Source organism: Parasteatoda tepidariorum, chromosome X2 (genome assembly GCF_043381705.1).
Source record: "Parasteatoda tepidariorum isolate YZ-2023 chromosome X2, CAS_Ptep_4.0, whole genome shotgun sequence".
Lineage (NCBI taxonomy): Eukaryota > Metazoa > Arthropoda > Arachnida > Araneae > Theridiidae > Parasteatoda > Parasteatoda tepidariorum.
This window is the reverse complement of record NC_092215.1, coordinates 29019604-29035102: the sequence shown is the minus strand read 5'-3', so window position 1 is coordinate 29035102 and position 15499 is coordinate 29019604. Positions and strand designations below refer to the sequence as shown.

The following is a 15499-nucleotide window of genomic DNA, read 5'->3' as shown; positions in this document are numbered from 1 at the left end:
AGAGCATTTGTGGTCCTACTTGGAAAACCAAATTCGTGCTGCCACGCTACCCCCTCGCAATGTGAGGGAATTGCAGGACCAGTTGGTGAGCGCTTGGTACCAGATACCTCAGACTACCTATCAGCACCTTGTGGAATCAATGCCACGGCGGGTGCTAGCAGTTTTGAGGGCTAAAGGTGGTCCTACATGTTATTAGCAGAGTGGTCATAATGTAATGACTCTGCTATATACATGACTCTGTATATTGCTATATAAAAAGCTACAACTGAAATAATTTCGTAGTATAATATTAAAAATAAAATTATACTTACGTTGGTCCATAATTACAAATGTAAAGACGAGTGTAAGAATTGTCGGTTTTATACATTGTATAACCACATCCAATTCTGAAACTTCTAGACCAAATAAGCTAAAAATGCAAAAGTGTAAATTAATAAGAACGAAAGATTGTGTGTACAAAATAAAACACGGATCTCCAGAAAATACCAGAATATATTGAATTCATAATGTAAAAGTCATTTTTAAAGAATTGCATTATCATTTTAACTTATCAATATGAAATATAATAGAAAACTAAATTCAGCAATAAAGAAATATGTTTCTCTTATAACTATTCACAACTTTTATAACATTTTTTGTTTAAATTTTAACGTAAATTGATGATTCAGCTTTTTTCTTTTATTTGTTTATTTTTTATTTATTTATTTTTTATTTGCTTATACATTTTCAGCTTGCTTAGGCATGCATTAAAAACAAATTCTGAACTGGACTAAATACCGCTCTATAAATTAACCGTCTAACATAAAACCTAATTTCAAGACTAACCATAAAACCTAACTTCATGACATAAAACCATTCCATGACATAAAACCTTCCATAGACTTCTGACATAAAACCTAATGTAAAAGTCATTTTTAAAGAATTGCATTATCATTTTAAATCTAACTTATCAATATGAAATATAATAGGAAACTAAATATAGCAATAGAGAAATATGTTTCTCTTATAACTATTCACAACTTTTATAGCATTTCTAGCTTAAATTTCAACGCAAACTGATGATTCAGCGTTTTTCTTTCGTTTATTTATTTTTTATTTATTTATTATTTATTTCTTATTTATTTATTATTTATTTTTTATTTATTTATTATTTATTTTTTATTTATTTATTATTTACTTTTTATTTATTTATTATTTATTTTTTATTTGCTTATACATTTTCAGCTTGCTTAGGCATGCATTAAAAACAAATTCTGAACTAGACTAAATACCGCTCTATAAATTAACCGTCTAACACAAAACCTAATTTCAAGCCTAACCATAAAACCTAACTTCATGACAAAAAATTATTCCATGACATGAAACCTTCCATAGACTTCTGACATAAAACCTAATGCAAAAGTCATTTTTTAAGAATTGTATTATCCTTTTAAATCTAACTTATCAATATGAAATATAATAGAAAACTAAATTCAGCAATAAAGGAATATGTTTCTCTTATAACTATTCACAACTTTTATAACATTTCTCGCTTAAATTTTAACGTAAATTGATGATTCAACGTTTTTCTTTTGTTTATTTATTTTCTATTCATTTATTTTTTATTGATTTAGTATTTGCTTATACATTTTCAGCTTGCTTAGGCATGCATTAAAAACAAATTCTGAACTAGACTAAACACCGCTCTATAAATTAACCGTCTAACATAAAACCTAGTTTCAAGACTAGCTTTGATAAAACGATTCTTCACATTTTCAAAATAATTAGTAGTTTTTCTTTGGTTTATATACACACAACAGCTTATGTATTTTATTTATAAAGGCCTGAAACCGCAAAGGGAAATCTGATCCCTCAGGGTTTCACAGTCGAAAAAAATTGAGAACCGCTGCTCTAAGGTATCATGATAAAATTACCAAATTTTACCACAATTACCGAATTTTATCACATATTATAAAACCATATTTCATTGTTAATTTTACTAAAATCATTACCAAAGCGTTCCGGTAAAAATAACCGAAAGTTTTGGTCTTCCCATAGAGTCAGGAACACGGTAAATTTGACAATACTTTTTTCAAAGTGCACGTACTGAGTTTTCACTAATACGAGGGCAGTTCTGAGTTGTTTTTTTGTTTTTTTTTAAGGGAATGAAATTTTCCCGAATAGCTTAATACTTCTTTCTCTAAAAACTTTTATAAAGGACTTTTAAATAACTCAGAATAGATTTCTTATTATGCTGTAATAACATAATTTTGTATAAGTTTTTTAACTACAAACCAAACATTAATAAAAATTTTCTCATTTATCCAGCGGTCTCCTCAAATCAGTGGCCGTGAGATGCGATGGCTCTGAGGATAGGACACTCGCCTCTCAATGATTTGACCTTGGTTCGAATCCCAGCAGAAGCTGTTTGATACGAAGTCTGCTTCCGACTCGCACCTACCCCAGGGCTGGCGTTAAATATCCACAGTGGTAGATGGATCATGGGTTATAACCCCTTGCCGTTGGGCTAACCAGGGAGGTTTTTGAGGTGGGATGTTTTTGGGTTAGTTCCATCAAAAAGTTTTCCCCGGAGGCTATTTTGTCCCAATGCGTAATCCAGGAATTCCCTTGTCTTCTGAGTTGGGTTTAAAATTACAAGGCTAAGTAGTTGAACATTAACAGTCGTTAACTCAGAATTAGGTCGACTGTTCAACGCCGGTTATAAACTAAAATAAAATCAGAGTTTATAATAAACTATAGTTCAATTGTATTTCTCGATTTGAGCTCCACAGTATGAACTCCGTTGTGGCATTAATGGAATTTGATCTTCAAATAATTACCTGACTGAAATGTCTGTATTCACCTTGAGCTGGTTGCGGTTGAGGGAAATTACAAACCATATCATCGGAAAAGTATACAATTTCTTCAAACCAATCTCCAACAGCAAATGACCAATCAGGAGTAGGAGGATTTAAACTATAACCAGTAAGTCTTTGAAATGCAATATTTTGTCCCGTACCAAAATTTCCTAAAAGAAAATAGAAACAAGTAAATTTTTACAACTCTAACTTATTAGACCGAGTAATAAATCTCCAGTTAGAGCTATTTCATGAATTTATTCGAAGAAGTTAAAAAGTGTTGTTTACATCAGTGTATGAATGTGTCCCACTATAGAGTTAGTGCCCAATGCCATTCTCGCAAAAACTACCGACGTCTGTTTTGACCAGTTTCTCATGCGCGTCTTAAGTTCGTAATCATTTTGAAAATGATCCCTAGCAGTCCCTTCTTAACCCTTTAACGATCAGTTAATTTTCAAAAAAACTTTCATAAAAGAGCCTATTTTTTGGTTTTTGCATTTGTATTACGTATTTGATTAGTGCTGACATCCAGTTTAAAATAAACCAACTANTCTGTTTTGACCAGTTTCTCATGCGCGTCTTAAGTTCGTAATCATTTTGAAAATGATCCCTAGCAGTCCCTTCTTAACCCCTTAACGATCAGTTAATTTTCAAGAAAACTTTCATAAAAGAGCCTATTTTTTGGTTTTTGCATTTGTATTACGTATTTGATTAGTGCTGACATCCAGTTTAAAATAAACCAACTATCTACAATTACCTTAAAAATATCCTGGTACTGCCATGGTGCGTAAAATGAGAAATAAAATGCTTTCCAGCAAAAGAAATGAATTAGTTTCATCCTTATTGGGGCGTTACTACTGTACACTCTTGACCGTCAATATCACGGGAGCGAGAAATAGAGGGCGAAACCTCACCCCGTCATTTTCACGGGAGCGAGAAGGAAAGGGTTAAACTAAAAGAAGATGTGAAGATCACATTTGGATATGGCTGAATTATCATGAGATGTTGTTTATCATGAGACGTTGTTTATATGAATTATCATATAAACAACGCGTGATGGGTGGAGTCTCTGAGAGTCTCTGATTCCTTCACTCACTGTTTCATTGTAAACATTTGACTCAATTTTCGTAGTCAGGAAAGAAATTCTACATGTTTCATTACGAAACAGGTTCTGCTGGTGAAAGAAAACCTCAATCTCAATTTAGTTTCTTTTAATGTTTACTAAAATTAGGCTTACGCGTTGTCTATTTCTGAAAAAATGCCTTGAATCGCCTTGGTCTACCTCTGGTAGCTACGTGATAGAGAGTTTACAGAAATGCTTCAACTTCATTATCTATGAAACAGCTAATCATTGACTCTAGCTCCATAAATTTCCAAAGAGCAACTTCTCCGAAGCTATTTTTTGAAGTCTCTGTCACAATATGAAACGATGCTTTTTGGCGAATAATATGCTATTTTCATAACTGCTGTGAGTTTGCAACTGATATACAAAACAAATGAATGAAATGAACACTTTTGATTTTGAAAATTTGTATACCAGCATACCACATGAAAAAATTATTGAGATTTGTGAAGGTATTTATGACAAGTATTTACTTGATGAAAAAATTGATAGGTTTAACTGGTTAGATTTATGCAAGTTTAATCTTTTTGAGAATGTTCTTTTTAATGGTTTAGATTTTTATAAACAAATTATTGGAATTCCACAAGGTAATTCCTTTTCTGGGGCTTTTGCCAACATTTTTTTGCACTTTTTTGAGGCTAAATTTCTTGAACATAAAGTACTTAATGCTTTCCGATACATTGATGATTTGATTTTGTTTAATTGTGACGATTTTAATTTTATTTATACAATTTATCCTGGTGATTTGGTCCTGAAAAAAACTAATGAAAATTGCTTTAATATTGAATATTTAGATTTTAAAATTGATATTGTTAACAATTTTATTAAAATTGGTGTGTTTGATAAAAGAAAAGCCTTTAATTTTAATGTTATTTTTTTCTGCAACTTTAAAACTAATTTGTGTAGTAAAATATTCAAAAATCTTGTTTTTTCGCAATTAGTTAGGATCAAGAAAATTTGTAATAATGTTGAAAGTTTTCGGGAAGCTGTGGATAATTTTTTAAATAATTTGAGTAAAAATGATTTTCCTTTTAATTTTTGTAATGTTAATTTTTTAATTAAAAAAATGATTGATGGTTTTTAAGTTTTTATATATTTTTTCTTTTAACAGGGCGCAATTCTAGTCTTAACTGAGCAGCCCCAGTTAAGCATTCTATTAATTTATCTACGTATCTCCTTCTCCTGACCTTTTTCATTTCATTTTTAAACTTCTACTGCGCATTATTATAGGGGGCGTTGTTTTTCAGTTTTTAGTGTTTTCTTTTCCTCCACTTGCTTTTGAAGTTGATTCTTGACCTGTGACTGTGAGTTTTTAATTTTCTGATGATTTTTATTGATTTTCTTTTCGTAATTTGTTTATTCTTTTGAATGTATCTTGTTTTTCCTGGACCTCTATACAAAACCATCGGGGTACTGAGGGAGATATTTTAAGCTTTTGCTTCTCCCTCAAATAGAAATGGTTTTGTTTTTAATGGCTACCGGGGCCGGTACCCCCTGAAGACGTCGGCTTCGGTGGTCGTATTTTTGTTTTATTTCATTTGTTTTGTATTGATACTTTTTTCTGAAATTTCTGCTGCTTTTTAGCGCGTTTTTTTCAAAGAAGTTTTTTCCTTTTGATCTTAATTATTTGTGTTTTCTTTCAGTTTTGCAACTGATAGTCATGATTGTTAGGTCTAATTTGGCCTATTTAAAACCAGAATTGTCTACACTTATTTTGAAAATGGCGCAAAACGTCAATATGGAGAAAAGCCACAGTTTTGTGAAAATGTAAAGAGTTTGTAGTCTAATTTTTTAATATATAAAAACTTACTCCAATGCTGCATTACCTGGGCTCATAAAAAGCAAAAACTGAAAATAAAGCTGTGATTTTAATAAATATAATCTAAGGAGGAATATATCGCCAAATTGATGATATTTAAAAAAAAAATTAATAACTTTTAAATTTCTAAAGCCCAGATAATTCTTCACGGCAAGATTATGTATATAGTTTCAAATCATACCATTACCTCAAGTATAAGGCTCTTAAACTATGGCTTTTTTATTTTCCTTGGCGATAGAGATTCGAATGTCGAAAATGTCCCAAGTTTCAGACGGATCATGGATTAGAGTCTCCTTGCTGTCAAGCTAACCGTGAGAGGTTTTCGTGGTTTTCCTCCCCATGTAGCGCAAATGATGGGCAGTTCCATCAAAAAGTTCTCCCCGAAGGCAAATTTTTCCCAATACTTGATGCAGGAGTTCACTTGTCTTCTGGATTGGACTCAAAACTACAAGGCTACGGAGTTGAACATTAGTAATCGTAAACCCAAAAAACTGGGTCGACTGCTCAACGGCAGTAATAAAATATAAAATATCGAAAAATGTATTTGAGTTCATTTTACTTCGCATAAAAACGAAATTGCTGATTTCAAATTTACTTAGCAAATAGTATGGTCTCTTTGATGCTTTTAATCCCGTCTTCAGCGTATGCTTTTATTCCACCTACAACATGTGTAGTCATACAAAATCTGACTGAGTAACAAATAGGTTATCGTTAATTTGTGAGAATCAAGTAATGTAATTTTCTTGAAATATAAAAGTTTTTATTTTTGAAGAAAATATTATTTTCATAGTTGGAGCCCAATTAATCATATTTCTTTTTAACGTCAATATTTTTTATTAGAAAGCACAATACTAGATATTCTGTACTTATCTCTCTTAATAAATATTTTATAAAAATGGAATCAAACGCACTTCCACGTTAGGGTCACTAATTAACATTTAAATAAAAAAAATTAACAATATCTGATTATTATTGACAACGGTAATTCATTATTCATTACAAGGGGATGGGAAAAAAACAGTTTACCCGTTGAAGAAAATTGTTAGTGTTTATAAACAATTATTCAAAGCAAATATTAGTGATGAAAAACTAACGATTATTCAAAGCAAATATTAGTGATGAAAAACTATCGATTATTCAAAGCAAATATTAGTGATGAAAAACTAACGATTATTCAAAGCAAATATTAGTGATGAAAAACTAACGACTATTGACGAATTAAAGGCAATTGTTAGAAACTCTATCTTTTTTCCGATAATCAAAACTGCTTTTTTTTTCTTTATCGATAATTATTCAAGGATTTCGATAACGACTTTGTATTCAAAGTATCATTAGCACATTAAATAACATTAGCTTGAAATAGTGGTTTTTAAATGCAATTAATTCATTTATTTAAACAAAAAATTTAATAAATATTTGTGATTAAAAATAAGTTTAGAGCAAAATAAAATTAAGTTCTTATTCATTACAAAAAATAACTTAGTAAAAGAAGTTTTTAAAAAAGTTTTTCTAACCCGAAAGAAAATTCTTTAATTTTATTCCTCATTATATTAATTATTAACTTTAACAATTACCTATAAACGTAAATAATTTATCAAATAATAATTTAAATAATAATTACTCACTAACTCTCCTTTCATCTGGCTTGTCATGAGCATATATACACAGGTCAGAATATTGCTGCGCAACCTTAGCTAATTCGTGATCCCATTCCTGCAAGAAAGAGTGGAAAAGCAGATGAAACAATATTTATTTATTTATTTATTTATTTATTTATTTATTTATTTATTTATTTTTGAAGCCAAAGGGAAAAAAGAGATTTATTGTTAGCCCTCTCAAATTTATTTTTAGTAAAATGATTTTACAATTTCGTGATGCTGATTTTCCCAACACTAAATCCTGTAAGAGATTATAACATATTTGATTTTTTCAATTCTTTGAAATACGATATGTATTTAAATCACTATTAATGCATCTTTAGTACACCATGATAGATTTTATCATTTTATTCATAATGTGTTCCGCTACCTATCTCATTTTTTGGTGCTCCTCTGTTGTATTAAGATATTTGCTTTCTTAGTATTAATGCAGCGACAAAAAGCAATTCTTAAGGAGTTAATCGTGTGAGTTTAGAAGTAGATTGTATGTTTTCTCGTTAATTTGCTTTTTAGTTAATTTCATAAGGTACTCCGCCACCTGTTTCACTTTTTGGTGCTCTTCTATTGTATTAAAATATTTGCTCTCTTAGTATTAATACAACGACTAAAAGCAATTCTTAAGGAGTTAATCGTATTAGTTTAAAAGTAGATTGTATGTTTTCTCGTTAATTTGCTTTTTAGTTAATTTCATAAGGTACTCCGCCACCTGGTTCACTTTTTGGTGCTCTTCTATTGTATTAAAATATTTGCTTTCTTGGTATTGATACAAGGTCAAAAAGCAATTTTAGATGATTTAACAGTGGGAGTTGAAAAATAAATTGCATGCTTTCTTCGCTAATCTCCTTTTTAATTTAGTTAATTTTTTAAAAAAATGAATTTTTTACTAATAATTCTCAGTTTTAATTTAGTAGTTTCTTCTTTTAAACAATGTTTTTATTAATTTTTGAGGTCTTTTTTTGTTTTCAATTTACTTTTATTTTATATTTAGTGTTCTGTGTACCTCGATGCTACATGCGCAATTCATGGAACTGCTTCACAACTTATTTTAAATTTCCATATAATGTATATAAATATATCTAGGCTTCATCTGACTTGCTTCCTTTTTCTAATTCATTAGAATTTTATTGAGGTTGTTGAGTTCTTAAGTTTTGTTTTGATTATATGACACCAGTCTACAGAAACTGCTCCTGCCCTGATATCTCCCTGATAAAGATGCCATGCATGCCAGAGCAATTTATCATAATTTGCTCAAGTTCTTGAGTGCTATAGTAGTATATATAGTAGTTGCTCCTTAAGGAAGTTGTCATGCAGCTAGTGCATTTTATCTTCACTTGTTTATGCTTTTGATTGCTATATAGCAGTATATATAGTAGTTGCTCCTTGATGAAGATGTCATGTATGCCGGCGCATTTTATCTTCGTTTGCTTAAGTTTTTTGAGTGCTATATATAGTAGTATATATAGTAGTTGCTCTTGAAGGAAGTTGTCATGCAGCCAATGAATTTTATCTTTACTTGCTTATGTTCTAAATTGTTATATAGCAGTATATATAGTAGTTGCTCCATGATAAAGAGGCCATGCATGCCAGCCCATTTCATCTTCGTTTGATCAAGTTTTTGAGTTCTATATATAGTAGTGTGTATAGTAGTTACTCCTTAATGAAGTTATCATGCAGCCAGTGCATTTTATCTTTGCTTGCTTATGTTCTAAAGTGTTATATAGCAGTATATATAGTAGTTACTCCTTGATGAAGATGTCATGCATGCCAGCGCATTTTATCTTCATTTGCTCAAGTTTTTTTAGTGCTATATATCGTAGTATGTATAGTAGTTGCTCCTGAATGAAGTTGTCATGCAGCCAGTGCATTTTATCTTTACTTGCTTATGTTCTTAAGTGTTATAAAGCAGTATATATAGTAGTTGAGTGATATATAGTAGTTGTCTCGGTACTAGAACTTGCAAAGTTACTCAGGAGTACATTTTCATTAATTCAAATTCAGACAGAGACAAATATTGTGAAAAATATACTTTTAATGAAAGTATACTTACAATGAAAAATAAACTTACAATGAAATTAGTTAATATAAGGTAGATAAAAATTACATTCAAAAATGTTTTTACAAATTTATTATTTTAATAAGTCTGCATAAAGTCTGTAAATAAACGTTGATGTTTCAGGAATTCGGTATTTATTTCTGAAAATATTTCTTCTCTTGTGGATTCTTTATTTATTAAAATTCCAAAAAATGAAAGAATATTTTTTGTAATTTTGTGAGAAAGTCATGAATTTTCTTTTGCTTATTCATCTGCAGATTGACAAACAATTTTTTTAAGATTCTGAAACAAGTTAGTGAATAAGTTTAGGAAATAAAAATGAATTTTAAATTTCTCCTCTCAGTAATATTTTAGGCTTGTTTTCTTTTTCAAATCTGAGATGAAAAATATTCTGCAGATTCCCATAAAACCTGCAGTGGTATTTTCAGTACCTATGCAGTTATCTACAGTGATATCTGAAATAACTAACTTGTAATTTTGAAAGAAAGTCATGAATTTTCTTTTGCTTATTCATCTGCAGATTGACAAACAATTTTTTTAAGATTCTGAAACAAGTCAGTAAATAAGTTTAGGAAATAAAAATGAATTTTCAATTTCTCCTCACAGTAGCAAATTAGGCTTGTTTTCTTTTTCAAATCTGAGATGAAAAATATTCTGCAGTGGTATTTTCAGTAACTATGCGGTTATCTACAGTGATATCCGATGAATTTTAATGGACAAAGCAATTTGATCTTATCTCTAGAGGGACTTCAGTTACAACGTCATTATGGACTTAAGTGACCATTTTACCTAAGTGACAATCCTTTGAGGATGAAAGGTTTGAAACTGCAATATTTTTGCTTCATTGAAAAAAGGTTTTTAGTACAAAACTAGTCTCAAGGTAAAAAAATCTTAAATCTAGGTAATTATAAGGTTTCTTTTCGCAACGTCTTGTATGCTCAGCTAAAATCCTCTTTGTCATGAAATTTTAATGGACAAAGCAATTTGATCTTATCTCTAGTGGGACTTCAGTTACAACGTCATTATGGACTTAAGTGGCCATTTTACTTAAGTGACAATCCTTTGAGGATGAAAGGTTTGAAACTGCAATATTTTTGCTTCATTGAAAAAAGGTTTTTAGTACAAACATTTTCGTGGTAATAAAAAGAAAATTCCGACTCAAGGTTTGCTTAAGGTTACATGCCTTCTGGGTAATGTGTTAACTGTTTTAACCTCAGATTTCTAGATACATATACACCTAAGAGCCATTACATTATGACCACTCTGCTAATAACATGTAGGACCACCTTTAGCCCTCAAAACTGCTAGCACCCGCCGTGGCATTGGCTCCACAAGGTGCTGATAGGTGGTCTGAGGTATCTGGTACCAAGTGCTCACCAACTGATCCTGCAATTCTCTCACATTGCAAGGGGATAGCATGTTTCCAAGTAGAACCACAAATGCTCTATTGGATTAAGGTCAGGTGAATTTGGGGACCAAGACATGACTTGAAAGTCACTGGAATGTTCCTCAAACCAATCCATGACAATTCGACCCTTATGTCGTGGTGCATTATCCTGTTGGTAAACAACATCCCCCGCAGGAAAAACTGTTGCCATGAATGGGTGAACCTGGTCTGCAACTATGTTCAAGTAGCTTACAGACGTCAGGGATTGTTCCATGAGAATTATGGGTCCTAATGTGCCCTATGAAAACATTGTTCCTGGGCGAGAAACCATGAAAATCTAGGGGAGCCCATTGTTATAGATGGAGGTTGGTCATAATGTAATGGCTCTTCGGTGTACATAAGGGATGATAAGTGTATAACATTCTTTATTGTGATCTTAAAGATCTTTACTTACCATTAGCATCATATCACCTGCAGGCGGGAGACCATTACTCTCTTCCTGTTGAGTAGCCATTACACTTCTGAAGGAATTGTGAAGCTCTAGAACCTGCTGAATCTCCTGTTGCGTCAACTGAGACCTTATTATATTACATGATGTATTTTTTGGTTGGCACGCTGAATGCATAGTGCTATATCTGCGATATATATTTGGACAATCAGCTCGATTGGGAGACCTTTGCAGGTCTGCTACTGACGAGCTGCTGTCTGCTGCTTCAGAGCCCCAACAAAAAGTCAACAGAAGAGGTATTGCGATTGAAAGTATTGGATGCCCCATTTTCCTACCTGAAAGAGAATATGATTTAAGTTAATTAAATTAAAAATTACGATTAATTAATGATTAAGTTAATTAATTAAAATAAATTTGCAACAAACAATTAATAAATAGTTAACTTAACTGATAATTTAAATAAGTTACAAAATTTTATGCACTGAGATAAGAGTACGGGCGAAAATACCAGAATATGGTAAAATTTATCGTATCTTTGGCTCTATGGGAACACCGAAAAACTAAGTAATTTTCATTGCAGCACTTTAGTGATTAAATTAACAATAAAATAGGACTTTATAATATGCGACAAAATTTGGTAAGCATGGTAAAATTCAGTGATTTTAGCATGATATCTTAGAGCGTGGCGCTAAAACCATTTATGTTGTTAATTTAATTTTGATTTTTGTGTTTTTAATTGCATATATGTCTGGCAATAGGAACTGTAATTTTGAAATCTAGAATTTCCGGTAAACTGCTTTCATACGAACGGAAAAAATACCAAAAAGAATGCTTTATATACCGCATATTTTGGTTTTATTAATCATTTTTTATCAGAAATGTCATTGCCATACGGTACGGTAAATTTACCAGAATTTCTTTCTCCTTGTAAATTTTTAACTACAAGCAAGATTTTAAAAACATATAAAAGCTATCCTAATAATTTTGTATGGTGGTTTCTTTATAATAACGATTAAATAAAATGATTTAAATTTAGTGGATTTTTAACTAATAAAAATTTAAACTATTTAAATTTGGTGATTTTTTGGTGATTTGAATTGATGAAAATCAAAAATCGTGTATAAAGTAAGTTCATTATTTGGGGTGTTTTTTTAGAATTTGTAAGTTGGTTAATTGGTTAGTTCTAATGCCACTTGCCACACGGGCAAGCCTGCTTGGTGAAACCTGGCAAATTTAAGGCAGAGTGTGCGTTTCTTGTTTTTCAGTGGCGCCATCTATGGCCAAGAATTCGACTTCTGCCACACCATACGTTGCACCCGTTTTAAAGGACGTACCCATTCATTCATTCACAGATCGTAATTTTGACCTGAATCAGAGAACGATCGATCTCCAATCCAGTACCCCCAGAGGTATTGATTTGTTATGGGAACATGGAGGACTTCTGCGACTCGACAGATTTAATGTGCATCTGTCACTTTACTACACGGGGAGTCTTCGGCCGGCTGAGTTCGAACCCACGAACTCTCGGAGATGGGCCCAGCGCCCTACCGACCAGGCTATCCCGGCCCTTAGAATTTGTTCAAACAACTTGCAGAGTTATGTCCTTATATCAAGAGTCATAATTTATGCAAACAATAACATTAGGACCAAGAAACAAAGTAAAATTATATTACAAAATTTTTTTATACGATCACTCTAAATTATAATTTCGCAATGTAAATCATTTTTAATGCTTCTTGTTGTCGTTGTTTGTTGTTACATATGCCACTTGTCAATATCCGCAAGCCTGCTTGAAATCAAGTGAAGCAGAGGTTGTGCTTCTTATTTTTCAATGGCGCCATCTATGGCCTAGAATACGAATTTGCGACACACATACGTCACAATCCGTTTCACAGGGAGGACTCCTTCACACTCCAAACATTCATCCGCAAATCATAATTTTAACCTGAACCAGAGAACGATAAATCTCCAACTCAGTTCCCTCAGAGATATTGATTTGTTATGGGAATTTGGGGGACTTTGTGACCCCGACAGACACTATTTAAAGCACGGGACTCTTCGGCCGGCTATATTTAAACTCCTGTTCTCATGAACACGAATGCAACATCCTATCAAAAAGGCTATCTCAGCCTTTAACACTTTTTCAACTATTGAAAGGTTCAATTAAAATTTAATTTAGTCAATATGAGAGCAATTTTATTTCTGTGTTGCGTCATCTGGCACCCGGGTGTGAAAATTTATTTTATATTAGACCTAGGCAATATTTTGTAATTAGTTGGCATTAATTTTCAATTTCGAAACAACTTTTCTTTTAAAGAAAATTAATCATTAAGTTAAGTCAAGAGAACTTATAATCATTAAATTAAAATTAATCATTCCCTAAGTCAAGAGATATGACTGATCAGAAATATACTAAATAATATGAGAGTCATAAAATTTATCTGAAATAAACATAAATAAAAAATTGGCTTATATTGAAATTTAAAAATAACGCGGTTTGTAAACGTTTAAAAGGTTTAATTCTGACGCATAAAACTATGCATATTATAAGTTTGAAATGAGTATAGTATTTGCAATCTTCTATGTAAACAAATATCTAATTTACAACATTCCTTTTATTCACTCAAAAAAAAGTGGAAAGTTTATTTACTCTTCAATTTTCTTCAAATTTATTCATTTTCTTGAAGTGTACTTTTTTTTCTTCTACATTTTATTTCATGCAGTATTCATAATTTAATTTCCTTTATAATATATTTCTTGCATTATATACACTTTCTTTCTTTTACCATATTTTTGACGCAACATGTACACTATCATTTAATCTATTGTATATTAAATGCAATCAAGCACGCTTTACTTCTATAAAATACAGATATGCTGAAATACTCTCTCTTGGATTCTAAAAATTTAAAATATTGATGCCTCAAAAAATTTTCCATTTTAACATCACGACGCATACCGTGAAAGCATCTTTAAAAATTCTTTATATAGAACCTACTATATTAAAGGAAAAAAATTTTCCTTTTCTCTATTCTGCTTTTTTCATAAATCTGGTTTCATCAAATGGTTATTTATTGTAAATATGTATTTCTTCAATATTTTGTTTTATTTTGAAATGGAAATAACTTTTAAAACTAATTGACAAAAAATAATCGTTATTTAAATTTGCATTTCTTCAATATTTTTTTTAATTGAAATAGCATTTTAAGCTAATTGGCGGAAAAGAAAGAATAGTTATTTGATTATAAATTTCGTCAATATTTTTCCTTTTTAAATGGAAATAACTTTTGCAACTCATTGAGAAAAAAGAAGCGTTATTTAAATATACATAGTTTTTCAATATTTTTCATTTTGAAATGGAAATAGCTTTTAAAAACTAATTGAGAAAAAAGAATCGTTATTTAAATCTGTATTTCTTCAACATTTTTTTTTAAATTGATATAATTTTTTTAACTAATTGAGAAGAATTATTTAATTATAAATTTGGTCACTATTTTTCATTTTTAAACGGAAATATTTTTTGAAACTCATTGACAAAAAATAATCGTTATTTAAATTTGCATTTCTTCAATATTTTTTAAAATGAAATAGCATTTTAAACTAATTGAGAAGAAAGAATCGTTATTTAATTATAAATATGCTCATTATTTTTCATTTTTAAATGGAAATAACTTTTAAAACTCATTGAGAAAAAAAATCGTTACTTAAATCTGTATTTCTTCAATATTTTTTTTTGAAAGTGAAATCTTAGTCAAGAAATAATTGCTTCTCACATGTCTTAAAATTTTTACAGTTGATGCTTGTCGTTATTATTAAAATAAGCATTCATTAAATAATATACGAAAAACTTTTTCTTAAAAAAAAGATATCCCAATACACTAAGTTAACATAATTTGGCGAAGTACATTCCAATAATGAAAAAATAACCATCGCACTCAAAAAGAAAGTATAGTCAAAACTACCAGAATAAAATGGTAAAATTTGGTAAACTTTAACATGATGCCTTAGAGCATGACGTAAGAACCATGATTCATTCGGTTATATTTGCTTTTAAGTTTTGTAGGTGTAGTAACACGAACTGTAATTTTGAAAAAGAGAATTACCTTTAAATCGCTACCATGTGAATGAAAAAATTATCAAAAAAAAGGTTTAATTACCATATATTTTGGTTTTT

General features: G+C 30.6%; 1 protein-coding gene across 6 annotated transcripts in view; it reads right to left on the bottom strand.

The window, feature by feature from the left end:
* LOC107454184 (CRISP/Allergen/PR-1) overlaps positions 1–15499 on the bottom strand; it is a 65997-nt gene that overhangs the window by 16044 nt on the left and 34454 nt on the right. For all 6 annotated transcript variants that reach the window (XM_043041031.2, XM_043041030.2, XM_043041034.2 and 3 more), the window contains exons 2-5: positions 11332–11660; positions 7405–7492; positions 2820–3007; positions 312–409 (exon numbers count right to left, since the gene is read on the bottom strand). In XM_043041031.2, the coding sequence (XP_042896965.1) occupies positions 312–409; positions 2820–3007; positions 7405–7492; positions 11332–11652 (695 nt within the window). In that variant the 5' untranslated portion in view covers positions 11653–11660. The remainder of the gene's footprint in view (positions 1–311; positions 410–2819; positions 3008–7404; positions 7493–11331; positions 11661–15499) is intronic.